The 18563-nt window shown below is 38.5% G+C and overlaps 1 protein-coding gene across 4 annotated transcripts in view; it reads left to right on the top strand.

Annotated features, from left to right (window-relative positions):
• CCDC146 (coiled-coil domain containing 146) overlaps positions 1-18563 on the top strand; it is a 129714-nt gene that overhangs the window by 100529 nt on the left and 10622 nt on the right. For all 4 annotated transcript variants that reach the window (XM_019744541.3, XM_074340627.2, XM_019744542.3 and 1 more), the window contains 5 exons: positions 8474-8569; positions 9160-9330; positions 15575-15663; positions 15753-15917; positions 17195-17419. In XM_019744541.3, the coding sequence (XP_019600100.3) occupies positions 8474-8569; positions 9160-9330; positions 15575-15663; positions 15753-15917; positions 17195-17419 (746 nt within the window). The remainder of the gene's footprint in view (positions 1-8473; positions 8570-9159; positions 9331-15574; positions 15664-15752; positions 15918-17194; positions 17420-18563) is intronic.

The raw sequence follows: 18563 nt of genomic DNA, 5'->3' as shown, positions 1-18563 counted from the left end.
CATTTTTGCTCCTGTCTTTCTCTCATTTGGATTAAGCACAAAGATGAATTGTTCTATTTCCATTTTCTATTTTTTTCCCCCTCATTTTTTGATATGTGTTAGTTTTACATTCTCTGTCCATTTTTTGGGTGGCTACCCTAAAGATTACAACATTCATCCTTGACTTCTTAGAGCCCAGTATAAATTAATACTTTTATTACTTCCCAGACAATGCTAGAAACTTTGAAAATTTTAACTCTGTTTAACTTTGCAACTCTTATTCCCTCAAAGATATTTTTTAATCCAACTTTTCAAGTTATTCTGTTTAGAAGTATTGGTTTACTATAAGCCGTTCCATCTGCCCAAAGCCTGCGCTACAGACATTTCACCTTAACCACAATGAGATTTACAGTAAATGACAGGTATAATATCTGTCCCGAGTATTGATGGACACCTAAATGTGTTCAGTAGGAGGCTCTTAAAACCAGCAAGTGTTACTTGTATTGATAAAACAATCCCTGTTTAATGGTCAAATAACCATAAGTAAGATTTCTTTAAACAATAATAGGATAAAAATTATCATTAACTTTAATTTTGGTGATTCCAGTAGTAAGTAAAGTTAATTTTGTTAAACATGTTTTTAATGCTGAATCAACAAAACGTTCCCCTTAAAAATGAAAACCTAAATACTAGAAGCAGTTAAGATAATTTGTCACTTAGAGAATTACCTTTTACTGATCTCAAAAACAGCTATACATTGATAAAAGTCACAAGATTTGATCTAAAAGATGACACACTAAACAAAATTAAGTTTGTCTCCATTAGAAAATCTAAATTAAGTAAAATAGAAGGGATATATCAACATAATATAACATGTAATTCTGCTATTTCTACTTCCAGTTAAAATGTAATATATTGCGATGGGCCACGGTTTCTGCCATAGTAGCCAGAAAAAAATTGGATAAACTAAAAGTCATGTATTTTTAAAAGACATAAGAGAGTTGTGGGAAGTAAATTGCTTCAAGACCAAAGCACTTCCTAGGTGAACAGAGCTGGGCAGCCTTTTTTTCTCCCTGAGGCGTTCACCAAGGCTAAGCATGGGCAGGTAGAAAATGGACCTGCCATAGAGAGAGAGACTTCACTAGGGTTAGGCAAAATTAGCAGAGCTTTTAATGTACAAGTGGGTTAGCATGACAAATTAAAACGTGGATGATTTCTTAATCAAATACATCATACTCTCAAATAATAATATTACACATTACACTACACCTCTGCATTTAATCATGGCTCCTTTTAACTTCCATTTAACAGAAATCAAAGCCCTTATCTATACTTCACTACAGTCCCCTCAGTGCTTCTGGGGGCTTTGCTGTGATATTCACCATTATGGTTTAAGAGTTGGAATGTTACAAGTCTGAAAGCTTATTCTCTTTCTAAACAAAACCACGCCCAAGATTGTGACAACAAAAGCCTCTAAGCAAATGAATATGACACTTTCTGTTTGGTATGTGTCAAGTGAAGTACCGTGCAGATTACCAGTCCCAAGAGAGCAGAACCCCATCCACCACTTAGCAGTCCCAGGGAGGAGGCTCATTGCATCTTGGTGTTGGAGTTACCAAGGAAAACATAACACTGTCAAGCGCTGGATGGACCAACACTTTACTTACATAGAGAAGAGACAGAGCCAGATCGACTTCCGTAGTGGACATTGGTCCCCTGTGGCCAGAGGGTCTCTCCTGGCAGCCAGCTCAGAGTGATTGGCCTATGCTCCCTCCTGTTCTGACACAATTGAAAGAACCCTGACTCTTCTCCTGTGGAGTGTGCAATACTGAAAGCTGGGGGTGTGCCTGAGGGCCATGGATATACATGCTTAGGAGAAACAAAGGAACACTGTTGTGCTTGAAACAAGGAAAGATATTCCCGCACAAGGTGATAAGCCTGGTACAGGCTGTGTGGACTCTTTATTTCTTGGTAAGGAACTATTCCAGGCCCAAAGCCCATTGGTATGCGGCCAAGTGGTGGTGGAAAGACTGCACACAGGAAACTGCCTTTCCCAACAGTACAATTTTCCTTTATTTGTATTAATAGTTTTCTAAAAATTTTCTCGTTCTTTGCTCTAATTTAGAAGTGATTCTGCATTTTCCCCTATTCCTGACTCATTTCCAGTGTTCAAGACAATTGTGACAACATTCTATTTGAGGAGAGTATCAGCTTTGCATCCAGTAGAGTCAGGCTTAAATCCTAGACCCATTGAACTCTGATGTTAGTCATTTCCAAGTCTTTCAACTGGGACTTTGCAAGGAATAAAAGTGATTACAAATGTGAAAGTGTGTAGTACCAAGAAGATGGTACCAAGAAGTAAATGTTGCTTTCCTTCCTTTATTCATATGGACTTTTTCAAAGGCTAATGAAAATTTTATAGTTAGGATAAGACTGTGAATCTGGCTGTTTCATTCCTATGGAGACGATTGCACCGTCAGGCCCTGCTGATTAATTAACCTCAGAAATGTCTGTCAGTACCCACTCTTCATCATCTGAATGACCACACCTGCCCAACTTCTGTTCTCTTTTTGTTCTTTTCACTCTGCACTATCTTCCATTTTGCTATCAAATTAACATTCTTACATGACATTTTCATGTGTTACTCATTTGCTCAAGACGTTTAGTGTTCCTTATTTTACATAATCATAGAATGTATGATTCTGAGAGGAATCATATGGTCTAAGGAAGGCAAAAAGGTTTTATCTCAAGTAGCAGCTCCATTCAGTTGGTGGTAGCTACTTGTAGTGACCATGTTGCAACGGATTCTGAGGCTAAGCATGGCTCATCAGCTCTGTGGTTGATTGGTGATGTCTGCCTCCATATGGAAAGACAGATCACAGCACATACACTACGTATTTCCTACTCCTAATCAAACCTTATTCCTTTAGCTCATTCTTGTGATATATCGTCATACTCTAAGTAATATGCTTATAATGCTACTTGTTGGTTTTTCAGTTTTAGACCTGATTTTTTCTTACTTCTCACTATAAAGGATGAGGATTAAACTTCTTTCTACCCCTGTTCAACACACACATGTCTTGTCCCTCCATAGCCTCATGTCATGATTTTGGCTAGTTCAAAATCTGATATTTACATTATTATGAATATGGAAAGGTTATTCACACTTGAGTCACATAATATTAGATAATTATTTTTTCTTTTTCATAAAATTTTGTGTTCCCAGGAATTTATAAACAATCTTTTGTTTTTCACTTGTAGTTTTCTGTGTACTTATTATTAGTTCAACCCCAAACTGTCCACGAAGTGTAAAAAATCCCTCTCAGTATGTTAAAACCTATTTGGGAGTCTATTCATTTAATCTTCTTGAAGAAGTGACAACATGGATGGATCTTGAGATTATTATGCTAAGGATAATAAGTCAGACAGAAAAAGTCAAGAACCATATGATTTCACTGATATGTGGTATATAAAACTGAAAACAACAAAAGAAAAAGACAAACAAATGAAGAAACAAAATATAGACACAGACAATAGTTTAGTGGTTACCAGAGGATACAGGGGGTGGGGGGTGGGAGATGAGGGTAAAGGGGATCAAATATATGGTGATGGAAGAAGAACTGACTCTGGGTGGTGAACACACAATGTGATATATAGATGATGTATTACAGAATTGTACACCTGAAACCTATGTAACTTTACTAACAATTGTCACCCCAATAAACTTTAATTAAAAAAAAAAATCACTTCTGAAACTTGTCAATAACCTATAACCAAAGACCACTAGGAAAACATCTGTAACTGAATGAGCTGAGTTTATTACTCACTGCAGTGAGGGAGAACACACACCATGGGAAATGGGAGTGCATCTCAGTAGAGTATTAGAAAGGACTTATAGGATTTGGACTTGTGTTATATGATTTAAAGAAAAGGGGCATTGCCATGGACTTGGATGTTGTCAGAAAGTGAAAGTAATTCTATGGTTGAGTATCTTAATAAATCTCAGCTGGAAAGAGAAAAGACTAGATTGAAACTAAAAGCTATAACAGGTAAGGAAGCCTGCGCGATGAGAACATGTGGTATTTTGTGGATTGGACAATGCTCATGTTTTTGTCTGTGGTGAAACACAAATACAGCATAGTCTTGTTTTTTTCTGTGATCATAGAATGGTCTTGTCTGGGGGTGATTTTCTGTGAAATTGTTTGTGTGCAACAGGAGAACACCAAAGCCTAGCTTTGAAGTGCTAGGTCAGTTCCTAGATGTCAGGGGCTGCTTTTCTCTTCCTCAGCTTTCTGATCTGTTACAAGCTGTTCTCACTCCTCAATGTGGACTCCCCAGCCTTTATCTTAGGAGCCTTTCTCCATTATCTTGGTGACTCCCTTCACCCCTCTTATGTTGGATCTCCTATTTCATGGATCTCTTCTCTTTGGCTGACTCTCCTTTTGTAGGAAGAGCATGAATTCCAGTAGCTTCCTGAGAAAAGGTGAATGGAAAGTAATTTGTAAAGATCTTGTGTGGCAGAAAATGCATGTCAGAACACCTTGCATGTCAGAAAATATTTTAACTTCACACTAGCCTCACAGATAATAATTTAACTAGATATGTAATTTTAGGTTGGAAATCATCTTCCATCATAATGAAGGCATTGATCAATTGCCTTTTAGCTTTTGGAGTCACTACTATCAAGAAACTTGGTGTCATTCTGATGCTTGAGATTTTGTTTAAAGCCAGTTTGGTTTTATTTGTGCTGGAAGCTTGTAGGATTTTTTACTTGCCTCCAGAATTTTTAAATGTCATAATGATGTTCCTAGTTGTGGGTCTTTTATTTTTATCCATTGTGCTGGACACTTAGTAGGCTCTTTGTATATAGAAACGTATGTCCTTCAGTTCTGAGACTCTGTGTCTAAGTTTCTTCAATTTTGTCCACTCTTTCTTTCTTGGATTCCAATGAACCAGATGTTGGATCTTTTAAAACAGTCTTGCAATTCCTTGTTGTTGTTTTGTTGTTTTTTTTTCTCTTACTTTCCATTTCTTTGTCTTTTGGACTTGCTACAAGGGAGATTTTCTCAACTTTTCCTTCCAATCCTATTTAATCATTTATTCTGCTATCGTATTTTAAATTTCTATAAGCTCTTTTTTCTCTGAATGTTTCTTTTTTATAGAGTCTTTATTCTTACTTCATATCTTTTCTTCTTTCACTGAGGGTATTAATGATAGTTTTTAAAATTTTTTCCTCTCTCTGTATAGACTTTATTTTCTGCAAATTATATTTTCCTGTTTTGGGGGGTTTTATTTGTGTTTGTTTATATCTCTTTCTTATTAGAAACTTTCCTCAAATATCTGGTGTTCCTTATCTGTCTGCTAATATTTAAGAGTGGGCTACTACTCCACTAATTGGATGCTGTTTCTGATGATGAGGTTTGCCATTATAGGTTGATCTAGCTGAACACAAATATAACAGGAATGGCCCTTGACCATTCAAGGGAGAGATTGTAACAAAATGCTCACAAGTTGCTCAGATTTTAATAAATAAATGCTACTTATATTAGGACACTTCTAGCTATTAAATTCATAATGTAGCCCTCATCTACTAAAATGAAAATGTATTAAAATACTCCTCCATCATTGATTTCAAGAAAAATCTGTTTTTGTCCTCGTACAGTTTCAGTGAGAGACTAACTTCCTCTTTGACCTTATGACACATAATTAGCCCGACCACAGTCCTGCAGTGGTTGGCAGTACTTGAAAATAAGAGTGGGTCAGGCCAGTTACTCCCAACCTGCATGAACATTTCAGACTTGCATACAATCCAAAAAAGAAAGAGATAAAAGGTAAGCATGAAAAGCTCCGGCTACTTTTCGGAATTTATTTTCCCCTAGAGACAGTTGTTTGATTTTCCTATGGCCTTTCATCATAGAGGGTGTCCCAGAAATTCAAGCCGCAAGCCTCATGAGAGTTTGAAATAGTTCAGAAAAAATATCAAAGCCTTACAGAAACTGAGGTTCACTGATGTCAAATAATTGGGATGTCTAATTCCGTGACTTTTGTGAAAGTTCCTGATGCTTGTTCATGTGTTGACAATGTCACAAAGAACAGACACCAAACTATTAACAGTGACTCCTGGGAAGTAGCATTTGAAGTAGAGGTGGGAAGCAGAGATGTTTAATTTCTTACTTTGCACACTTTTTAATTGTTTGGTTACAATAAACACATTATTTTTTCTAAGTATGGAATGGTACTTTATAAAAACCAAAACCAAGAACTAAAATAAATAAGCTTACAAGACCTGTTGATACATGCAATTTTGAAATCAAATATAATGGTAAATATCTCAAGTCTCCAGTATTAGAATGTAGCTGGACTATAACTAGAATGAATTAGGTTTGCAATTTGACTGCAAGAAGTAATAGGAACTCTATTACAGTGGCTTAACTACATAGAGGGTTGTTTTATTCACATAATAAGAAGTCCAGAGGTAGGCCCAGCAGGTAATTTCATAGACTGAAAAGTCCAGGGTCCTCTTAGCTCCTTTTCCTATCATACTTAATGTGCATATTTTTTCTTCAAGTTCACAGGTGGCAATTCCACCTTTAGGCATAAGATCATACATAAGTGGGGAAGGGCAGACAGCAAAAGGCATATAGCAACTAATAATAATTAATTCCTCCCTGAAACTAGAGGATTGGATTTATGTAGAAATGAGAAAGTTGTCAGAAAAGCAGTTAGCCCGAGTTAAAAAAATACAATTCATTGCAGTATTATTATCACTTCAAACATTGGAAATAACTAAATGTCTGAGACCTGAAACCAGGAAAATTGGTTGGGAGTTTTTAGTTGACAGAGTAGCTGGTGAGGGTGCTCCCATCATATCTTCTATAAAAGCCTATTAGCACCCCTGGTCCCAGCTGTTCATGTACTGACTTGCCTACATTTGGGAGCAAAGCATTTGGAGCAGCTCATTCCTGGGTCCCCGTGGCAGAGAGTCAGACAGGGACTAGGAAGCCTGCTGGACTCCCTCTGTCCCAGAAGAATTAACTCCACCTTCCAGAAGAAGAAATCAAACTCTTCCTTGCTGTCTTCTTAACTCTTCCATGAAATCGTCCCTGATTATTCAAGTTCACGTTGAGTTCTCCATTTTCTGACCTGCTATAGCAATTTTCTGCTCATCAAAACACAAGTTCTGTATATTGTTATGTGGATTTCACAGGACCATGTCTAAGTCCAGTGTGTGCATGTCAGCAACTATTTCTCCACGGTAGGGGAGACTCTGCACAGCAGTACGTCCTCAGGCATCTGAGAGTAGAGATGGTTTGTGGATGTGGGGACCTCCAAAGACACCCTTTAGCTAGTTTAAAAGAGCAGCATAAGCTCAGAATGATCCTGTTAGATGACCTTTAAATTGCTAAACAGTATGATCTTCCCTTCTGGGGACAAACTTTAGCCAGTATTCTACCTTGGTGCCTACAAGTATGTGCTGTCACAGTAGGAGACAAACCACATCAAATCGGAGTCATGTGCTTTTAGTATAAAGGCCCAACTCTAAACCTGCTCTGAGGATGCTGTCAACACCCCACAATAACCCTTCCTCTATCTGTGGGTGGTATTTCCCCAGCAGCTGCCATGTGTCCTCCTCTCTTCTCTCTTCTCCATCATAAAGAATCTGACAAGTTCATGCCGAAAAAGGCAGCAAAGACTGATGGAATGAGATGTTGCCTCTCCCTGAAGTACTTTAACAGAGGACAGAAGGACAAGCCAATACAATATAAATGTAATGGTGGAATTTCTGGTATCAACAAAAAAAGTAAAGATGGTTTTCTTTTGTTTAAGAACTTTCCAGCTACTCATCAAACTACTACATAAGAGTAGCCAACTATTCGCACTGTTATAAATAAATAGCTCCTATTTTTTTCTTTAAGCTATAGGATTTCATAAATGAATTCACAATTTACAAGTATAATAAATATAATTTGAATATGCATGTTTTCAAACTGCTGAGTGATGAGTTAGAGAGGCAGTAAAATATTTACAGTGTTAGGATCGTGGGCTCTAAGTCTAACCGCCTGGGTCTGTACCTACACTATTGAGGCAAGTCGCTTAAATGTCTTTGTACCTTATTCTCCTCATCTGTACAATTGGAGATAATAATATTACCTACTTCACGAGCTTATTGTGAGGATTAAATAAAACCATACATATGAGCACTTAGAACTTTGCCTGACACATAGTCAATGCTCTATAAATGTTATCAGCTATTAGTAGTAAGATTTATTTTATTTCCAAATGAATGAGAAATAGAATATTTGCAGCTAGTAAATTATAGATTTTTGGCAGGTCTTTATATTTTAGTTTTCCATGGCTTTATAAAGAATATTCAGCAAGATAGGCAGTTTCTGTAAGATTGAGAGTCATAATTTGCCCACCATTTTCAAAAGGTACATGAAGTTCACTACATGACCTCAAATATGTCTTTCTTGTTTTCAACTTTCATTTCCAGATTGAAGCTATCCCTAAAGATGATTCTACGTTATCTGAGAGAAGGAGAGAACTCCACAAGGAAGTTGAAGTAGCTAGAAGGAATTTGGCCCAACAGGTTAATATCAACTCTCATTTAAGCTTCTAAGAATGATTAACATGAAGTGGCTGGGTTTCTAACAGTGCTCCTTGAAATCTCGTCAACTAGAGAGCCATCCAAGAAAGTCTGACCCTATTTAATGTGGGTCTCTTTCTTCATCGTAAAGTCCACTCCAAACTCACATTAAATTTGGGAGAAATGTATTTGAACCAGCAAAAATTATACAAATTCATGAGACTTTGAAATAAAGGAGCTACTGATTATATTAATAATAAACAATAAATCATATACTTCACCAATGTCTAATTTAAATTTTCAATTTTTTTTTATTCAAGCTACTGTCAAAGTATTTTAAAACATGCTTTTATGTCTCTTCTTTTTCTTAAAGTTACTTGAGAATGCAGTCTGAATAAGAAAAAGTTATGTCATATTATCATATTTGCACATTCTTTTATAAGATAAAGAAAATACTTGGAGCTAAGACAGTACAGTTACTTTTTGTTTTAACGAAATAAGTTGGACAATGGAAATGAAAAAATAGTCTAAGATACTGGCCTTAGTGTATTCTTCCAAACAAATAAATTATGATATGTTCTGTTTTTCAAAAGAAACTCCTATCAGAAGCTGAGTCTAAGTTAGTAGAACAGCAGATTGCAGAAGAAAACAAGCTTTTAAAGGAGCAAGAAACCATGAGAGAGCTGGTATTCAGCCTTGTCCGTATGACTCAAGTCAAAATTATTGAGAAAGAGCAAAAATCCAAGGATTTCCTGAAAGCTCAGGTAACTGCATTTTTGTAACCATCTAATAATTACTACAATAGTTCGGTGTAGCCTCATTTTGACACAATATTCTTTAGAAAGCTACAGTTGTTAAGTCTCCTTCAAGTTCCAGTGACTATAGAGCTTCTCAAAACAAGACTCAATCATGCACTGAAAAATAGTCCCCGGATTCAATTAGCAATAGTCAAAGGTCTAGAGAGAGAAACAGCTAGATCAATCACTATGAACAAAGGATTTGAACAGATAACAATTTCAATAAGAATAAGGTGGTGGGCATAGCTGACAGCTGCACAGGACACACCATGTTCCCCCCAAAATAAGAACTAACCAGAAAAGAAGCCCTGGCATGATTTTTAATAAGACATCCCCTGAAAATAAGCCCTAATGCATGTTTTGGAGCAAAATTTAATGTAAGACCCAGTCTTATTTTCGGGGAAACACGGTAGGGCTTATTTTCCAGGGATGTCTTATTAAAAAATCATGCTAAGGCTTATTTGCCAATTAGGTCTTATTTTCGGGGAAACACAATGTCACATCCAACTATAATTTGCCTCGGAACAACTCAAGAGTGGTAGCATTAGGCCACTCTCCCTCCCAAGTCCACCAAGCCAGCATCATTTAAACCAACACTAGGATACCCGTAGTTACTGCTTCTCTCCATGGCTTTGCTGGGCTCCGCACAGAGTACCAGAGCTGACCCAGTGTGACATTGCCAAACCACAGCACCAGTGAAACCTACAGCAAAAACAACCCTCCTGCCCTGCCAGCTGAAACTCCAATATCAGAACCAGAGGTTCCCTGTTAAAAATAAATATGATATGGAGGGTTTCCGATCAAGATGGCAGAGTAGGTAAACATAGTGCTCATATCCTCTCGTGACCACATCAATTACAACTAAACTACAGAACAACCGTCACTGAGAATCACTTAAAGTCTAGCTGAACTGAAGCCCTACAACTATGGACAGACAAAAGAAGCTACCTTAAGACTTGGGGGAGGGGCATAGATGTGAAACGGGCTGATCTTACATCCACGTGTGACCATTAAAAACTGGGAGGGATATCTCAGCTGTGGAGCCCCCTCCCCAGGAGTTAGGGGTCCCAGCCCAGCGTCTCAGTGCCGGGGGGAGAAGTACCCATAAATTCTGACCATGAAAACCAGCGGAGATTGTGACTGAGTGAGATGGAGGGCAGGTACACTCCCAGGCATTCCTTGCTCGCTGACGGACTTGCTCACTTAAAGGGCCCATGCACTGACTTGCTGGCTGACGGACTTGCTCACTCAGAGCTCCCATGCTGGGGCAGCAGCTTGAAAAGCACCTGGGACATACCAGGAGGAACTGAAGTGCTTAGCATCAGGGTAAGGGCTGGAGGGACACCTTTCTTCTGGACGAAGGAGCTGATAGAAGCCATTGTTTCTCTATTGAGCAGCCCCCACCCCTGCATGCAGACGCAGGCAGAGACCACATCTGAGGCTCCATCAAACTGGCTATCACCTTTCCTCTGCCCTGCCCTAGTGATTCACTGAGACCATGCCCCACCAATCTTTTGGGTACATCCAAGCCGCTTCCAGTGGCTTTTCCGTATAAACGGCCTGCCTTGGCTCATGCTGCAGACATTCCTAAAATTTCCCAAAGGTTCACAAAACCCAAACAAGCAGCATCTGGCTTCATCATGTCCCACACCTCTGGCTGAGCAGCCCTAAGCCTGGCACTAGTGACAGCCAACCTTGGTTCACAGCTTGGACTCTCAGGGCATGTCCAAGCCCAGCACAGGCAGCAGCCATCTCTGGATTGCTTTGTGGATCATGCCAAGTGGCCCCGGGCAGGGCACAGACTGAATTTAGTCTGCAGTGAGCGGGTCCCCTCCCAGGAGACCCCAGGGCTGGCAGTCCTAGTGGCCAGCTTCAGACTAGGTCAGAGCATCAGGCAGCCACCTCCAAGGATGACACACCCAAAGGGCAGACTGGGCAGGCACCTGAGCCTCACTAAAGTAAACCCTGCTCTGTAGGGTCAGCCCCTGAAAAACAGCTCCTCCATTGTAGTCACAGCCACTGTTCATAACCAATCAGCCCAAAGGTCAGTCCCTCCCATTGGTGTGCCAACAACAATCAGGCTCAACCACAAAAGGAGAGCACACACAACCCACACAAGGGACCTGGAGGACCCGGCTCTGGTGATCAGGTAGACTGCACCACTGGGCCCCACAGGATACCTACCACATAAGACCACTCTCCTAAGACTGGAGGCATAGTAGCCCTACATAGAAACAAACACAGGGAGGCTGCCAAAAAGGGGAGACAACGAAACATTTCACAAATAAAAGAACAGGACAAAACTTCAGAAAAACAACTAAACAAAATGGAGACAAGCAATGTACCAGACACAGAGTTCCAAACACTGGTTATAAGGATGTTCAGTAATCTCAGGGAGAACTTTAACAAGAGATAGGAATTATAAAAATAGAGATAGAATATAGAAAAAAGAACCAGTTAGAAATAAAGACTATTATAACTGAAATGAAGACTACATTAGAGGGAATCAACAGCAGATTAGGTGAAGCAAATGATCGAAGCAGTGATTTAGGAGGTAAGTCACAGAAAACACCCAATCAGAACAGCAAAAAGAAAAAGGAATAAAAAAAAAAAAAAAAAAAAAGAGAGTTTAAGGGGCCCCTGGGGCAACATCAAGTGTACCAACATTCGTATCATATGGGTAACAGAAGGAGAAGAGAGAGCACAAGGAATTGAAAACCTATTTGAAGAAATAATGACTGAAAACTTCCCCAACCTGGCGAAGGAAACAGATATACAAGCCCAGGTAGCACAGCAAGTCCCAAACAAGATGAACCCAAAGGGGTCCACACCAACATGCATCATAATTAAAATGACAAAGGTTAAAGATAAAGAGAGAATCTTAAAAGCAGCAAGAGAAAATCAGTTAGTTACCTACAAGGGAGCTCCCATAAGACTGTCAGCTTATTTCTCAACGGAAACTTTGCAGGCCAGAAGGGATTGGCAGGAAATGTTCAAAGTGATGAAAAGTAAGGACCTACAACCAAGGTACTCTACCCAGCAAAGCTATCATTTAGAATTGAAGGACAGATAAAGACCTTTCCAAACAAGAAAAAGCTAAAGGAGTTACCACTAAACCAGTATTACAAGGAATGTTAGAGGGACTTCTTTAAGACCAAAAAAAAAGAAAAATGATCACAAATATGAAAAATAAAATGGTAATAACTACATATTTATCAACAATTACTTTCAATGTAAATGGATAAAATTCTCCAATCGGAAAATGGGGCACTGACTGGATAAGAAAACAAGACCCTTACATAAGCTGCCTATAAGAGATTTACTTCAGATCAAAAGACACACAGACTGAAAGTAAAGGGATGGGAAAAAGATAGTTCATGAAACTAGAAATGTAAAAAAAAAATCTATGGTAGCAATACTTATACCAGACAAAATAGACTTTAAAACAAAAGCTATAACAACTAACAAAGAAGGACTTCTGGGTAATTATCCAAAGAACCCCAAAATGCTACTTCAAGGGTACATGTGCATCCCTATCTTCGTTACAGCATTGTTTGCAATGGACAAGATGTGGAGGCAGCCTGGGTGTCTATTGATGGATGAATGGATAAAGAGGAATATTGTTCAGCCATAGAAGGGAATGGGTTCTTGCCATCTGCAGTGGCATGGATGGACCTGGAGGGTATTGTGTTGAGTGAAGTATCAGACAGCAAAAGACAGATGTAATGTGATTTTGCTTACATGTGGAATCTAAATAAAAGAAACAAACAAAAAAGAAATGAACTCATAGATACAGAGAACATTTTGATGGTTGCCAGATGGGAGAAGGGTTTGAGGGTTTGGATGAAAAGGGGGAAGGTATTAAGTACAAATTGGTTGTTGCAAAGTAGTCAGGGGGATGTAGGGTATAGAATAAGGAATATGGTTAATAATGTTGTAATATCTATGTATGGTGTCAGATGGGCATTAGATTTATTGGGGTGATAGATGGGAGGGGGCATCCTTGGGGACAGGGAGAAAAAGGTGAAGGCATTCAGAGATACAGATTGGTAGTTACAAAATAGTCATGGGAATGTAAAGTAAAGCACAGGGAATATAGTCAATAATGTGGTAATAACTATGTATAGTGCCAGGTGGGTACTAGGCTAGTCAGGGAAATCACTGCATAAATTATATAAATGTCTAACCACTATGCTGTACACCTGAAATTAATATAAAATAATATTGAATGTCAACTGTAATTGAAAAGTAAAAAAGGGAGGGAAAGGGTAAGGGGAAAAAGAGGTCCAAATTTCCAGGTATAAAACAAGTCATGGGGATGTAATGTACATGAGGAATATAGTCAACAATATTGTATAGTGTGGTACAGTGTCAGATGGTTGCTGGACTTATGGTGATCACTTCTTTAGGTATATAAATGTTGAATAACTATTGTGTATACCTGAAACGAATATTGTATGTTAGCTATATTTTAATAAAAATCTTTAAAAAATGAATATGATATGACATATCACTAAACAGGAAAATCTGAATTCACGATGTGGCCCAGATGCTGGGTATTTCTAAGTGCAGCCTGTGTTCTAATTCTGAGCATGTATTTACATGGTGTAGCATCTCTTATTCTCCAGAAAGGACTCATATCAAAGCATTATTGAGCAATGAGGTTAAATAAAGATTTTGCAGAGAAAACTGAGGAAAAGATCTATACCACACAACCCACAGCAAAGGCTTCCAATTCCCCATTAACTGTTTGTTTCTCCCCCTTCAGAACACTTGAGAAACTGAAAGAGCTTAGCATGGTTGGCCCAATAGAGTTCATGGGGTAGCTGGGTCTCACAGAGTTAAAAAAGGAAAGACAGTGGCCAAAGAGGAATGGAGGAGAGAAGGCAGCCTGAGAGAACAGGGTGGCTGAGGGGAGAAGGAGCAGAGGGACACTTGTTACCAGGAACAAGGATCTATTTTGTGACTTCTACAATTTTTAAATTAATCTCAAAAATTGAAATGTATTTTATCTATGTGTGACTAATCTGTGTAAACCAAGCCTCATTATTAAATGAGCTTATTCCTATAAAAGCACACAATTCTCTCTTGAAATATGGAAATCAATAAAGGGAAAATATTGTTTTCCTTAAGTATTCTTAGCATTGGGAATTAGTCTGTTAAACATTAGCTGTAATAAGCTGTAATTTCCAGATGACAATAGTCCATCTTATCATTTTATTTCACACGTCATCTACATCCCTAAAAAAAGACAAAAGGCAAACGGAAAAACCGATGCTGCTATTATCCCCAAGATGGGAGTGGATGACACTAAATTTTTATATCTGTTGAATTCTTTACACATGTAGTTACTTAAATAATAATAGTTTTTTCCTGATTCCTGTTCTCACTGAGAGTGACATAAAATTGCTACACGTCAGTCTTGGCTCTGACATATAGTTTCTTTTTAGTCACTCATGCCAAATGGGTTTTGCTCTCAGTGCTCAACAGAAGGATGACAGAAACTATGTCCTCTGGTTTCTACCAGCAAATACTTCACCTTTGAATTTGTTTCTTACCCTAGATGAAGGACCCAGTATCTTTATATTTGAAGAATGTAACTGGTGTACTGAGCACTGGGTATATTTTTAGGATTTTAGAACTGTAAATGCTGTCTTTTAAAATATTCATGTGTCATCTGTAACAACTCCTTATGGCTGACGGCTGATCTCAGCATGGTGCTTCATTGTGTAGGAAAACACACCCAATATAGAAAAGTAGTTTAAAATCACGGCTTCAGTCTCACAAAATACCACAGAGGATTCAATTTATAACATTATCAAAACTTACTAGAATTCTTCTTCCCTCATCTATCCTCCACAAACTCCTCACTCACCCAGCCCCAACCATGCTACTCAGAACCACTCTTTGGTTCCCTCAAAAGTTCACCGAACTTTTCCTCAAACCCATTTTGTGCAGGCGCTTTTCCTTTCTTCGTCTCTCATTCTTTCTCTTCCTTAATTAACCCTTTGTCCTGGCCAGTGTCATTCAGTTCAGCTGGCCAGGCAATTTTCAGATCTCTCCCTCTGTCTTTCCCCTGATCAACCCAACCAGCCAAGATAGAATTTTCCTTAATGGATAGGAATGAGATGGTGAGGATGGGGGTATTCATATGTTGATGGTGATGAGCTTTTTAAAAATTATTATTTCACACATAAATTTTATATTTCAGCAAAGGTATACTAACATTGTGAAGGAGATGAAAGCAAAGGATCTTGAAATCAGGATACACAGGAAGAAACAACGTGAAATTCATAGGAGGTAAAGAATTACATGATGATTTATCTAGTTAGGTGGCAGAGAAACAGATCTTTATTTCACAAGTTTCAAAAACACTTGTATTTTCACAGACTCAGAGAGTTTGCTAAACTGTATGACACTATTCGAAATGAAAGAAACAAATTTGTTAACTTACTTCACAAAGCTCACCAGCAAGTAAATGAAATAAAAGAAAGGCATAAAATGTCATTAAATGAACTGGAAATTTTAAGAAATAGTGCGGTTACTCAAGAAAGGTAAGTGTTATAAAAACTATTGTCTGTTCAAAGACGTCTGTTCAGATTCATTGAACTCTAAAATACCCTAGGGATAATAAAATAAAAAATAATAATCTTTTACAAAGCTAGAAAAGCCCTTGCTCAGACATCTGGCTTTACTGATGACAATTGAAGCATCTGAATGTGATTCCATATTCTTCTTCTGTTTGGGAGCCATCTAGTTTTCAATGAATGAAAAACTGTAATATATAACTATGCTTACTATATTTATTTTCATTTACCCAATCAGAAAGAAAAGCACCAATTTGATAATTTGCATGTAAAGTTAGAAGACAATCACATATTTATCAACCAGCATCCCCGGTTGTAGATTTGAAGTATTTCATGGTCTTGTGGGAGGCTGTACAGCAGAATGGTTAAGACAGATGGCTCTCTAGACTCAGATCCCAGCCCTGCCACTTACTAGCTGTGTGACCTTGGGCAAACTACCTTACCCCTCTGGGCTCACTTTCCTTACCTTTAAAAATAGTCCCTATTTTATACGAGTTTTTATTCTAAAATGAGCTAATCCATGTAAAAGTACTCAGAAGTGTCCAGCAATTTTTTTTTTTTAATTTGTTACTTACCAAGTGCCAACATCTGTTGGACTCTTTCACTTATATTTAGTCCCTGATCTATTGAGTGTATACAGCCTGAAATTTTTCTGGTGGCCAGTATTGCCCAGTTTCCTTTCATATTACAAATATTACAAAACTGGCTCTTGTGTGTGAGTAGTGGAGGGGCAGGGTGGGAGGGAGGGGATTGGTATGAAAAAGAAAATCTAATTTCCTAATCAGGTTCTCATCCTACATGAAAGTAAAATGTCATTTACAGAGGCCATGCATTAATTTAGTATGTATTGTGATGCCGTACTGAATTGGGAACAGCCTTAGTTCCAATGGACATTATCAGATATACCATCTCTGTCCTTAACAGGGCACAGTCTCCTAGGGACGACAGAGCAGTAAATGAATTACTATAGTTTCTCACTGTGATAAAGGGGGACAGCAGAGGCTTGGGGCACAAAGGAAAGATGTCCTAATCCATATGGAGGGGGGATCTGTGACCTGGGGGGATTACAGGAATTCCTGAAGAGTATCACAGGATGAATATTATTATTACTACTCCTATTGTCATTTCAAGGGATGTACTAAAGGAGGAACTACTTTGATATGGCATGTGTTTCAGAAATCTTCATTATTTTTAAAGAAACTAAAGACAATTGTCATCTTACCCGTTTCTCATTATTTTTAAAGAAAGCTACAGAATTCCATGCTGAAACATGCCAACAATGTCACCATTAGAGAAAGCATGCAAAACGACGTGTGCAAAATCGTAGTAAAACTTCAGGAAATGAGAGAGAAGAAGGAAGTCCAGTTAAGTAACATTGACAGACTTGCCCATATGATCACAATCATTGAAGAGGAAATGGTGCAGCTTCGCAAAAAATATGAACGAGCTGTTCAGCGTCGGAATGAAAGGTAAACCAGGAACCTAATGTGAGAATGAAGTACCCATGATCCTGTTTAAAAATGTTGCCCCTTTTTCTGTGTAGACTTGACAGTAGGTAGTGAGGGACATTTGACATTCAGGTTTCACTAGCCGTGTGGGTGGGGGACGGGTAGGTGTTTGTTTTGCCTGAAAGTAAGAAACTCACTCCTTGTAAGAGAGACAGGCAAGAGTAAAGTTTGGGAAGTTGTTCGCTTGAAGATCAAAGTCCTTTCCCAGACGACCATTCAGGATGCCTCTGATACCATCAAATTACTTCAGTAAAATTGACATATATAAGTCTTTGGATCTTGTATCCATTTTTTTGTTACAGGTTTGTTCATATAGTGATATTTATTCAGCCACTCTCTCAGTTCATTTTCTTATCAAGTAAGTAAGACCTTTCTCATCAAGCATTATTTCTTCCAGGCTACAACTATATCATTAATCAATTACTACTTTAGGGGGTTTCCCAAGTTGCTTGTACTTTGAGAACTCTGGCACGTAGATGGCAGAGCCCTCTAGTAATCACATCTGGTATCAGATTGGTTTTCATCAAACCTGGGTTGTAAGGCTGTGTTCTGTGCAAGTACTAGATCCTGGTGGTAAAGCATTGCTCCTGACTTCCATTGTCAAGAGAACTGAGGAGATCATGAGAAGAGCCAATGAACAGCAAATGAGACAAAATATAGAGCTAAGATTAGCCACGTACAGCTATATGTACACGTTTTGAGGGAAGAGGAGAGAGAAAGCGATAGAAGCGATTACAGATGAATTCTGGGATAACAGATATGCACAGTGTGTGGGAAGCACTTCAAGGTGGTGAAGAACACCATTTTTCAAAGGGCTGGCAGGTGTTCTCTCTGGGGGGAAAAAGTCCTCTTATTTGGCTCCTGGCACAAGACAAAGCATTGAGGCTGTGTACTCCGAGGCCCTGGTCAGATCTGTGGGGCTGGAATTAGACATTTGTTACTTTGTGTCTTCCCTATATTCTCCTCACAAGGAAGGCACTTCCCCTGGCATGACTATAAATGACAGAATGTTGCCTATTTCTTAGGAAATTTGCATCAGAAATTGTGAACTTTAAAAGAACCTGGCAAATTACATTGAAGTGAATCACTGTAGAAACACTCCCTG

The sequence above is a fragment of the Rhinolophus sinicus genome, chromosome 4 (genome assembly GCF_057876585.1).
Source record: "Rhinolophus sinicus isolate RSI-liver-muscle chromosome 4, RSI-T2T, whole genome shotgun sequence".
In the NCBI taxonomy this organism is placed as follows: Eukaryota; Metazoa; Chordata; class Mammalia; order Chiroptera; family Rhinolophidae; genus Rhinolophus; species Rhinolophus sinicus.
Note: the sequence above shows the minus strand (reverse complement) of the source record. Positions and strands in the feature narration are given on the sequence as shown.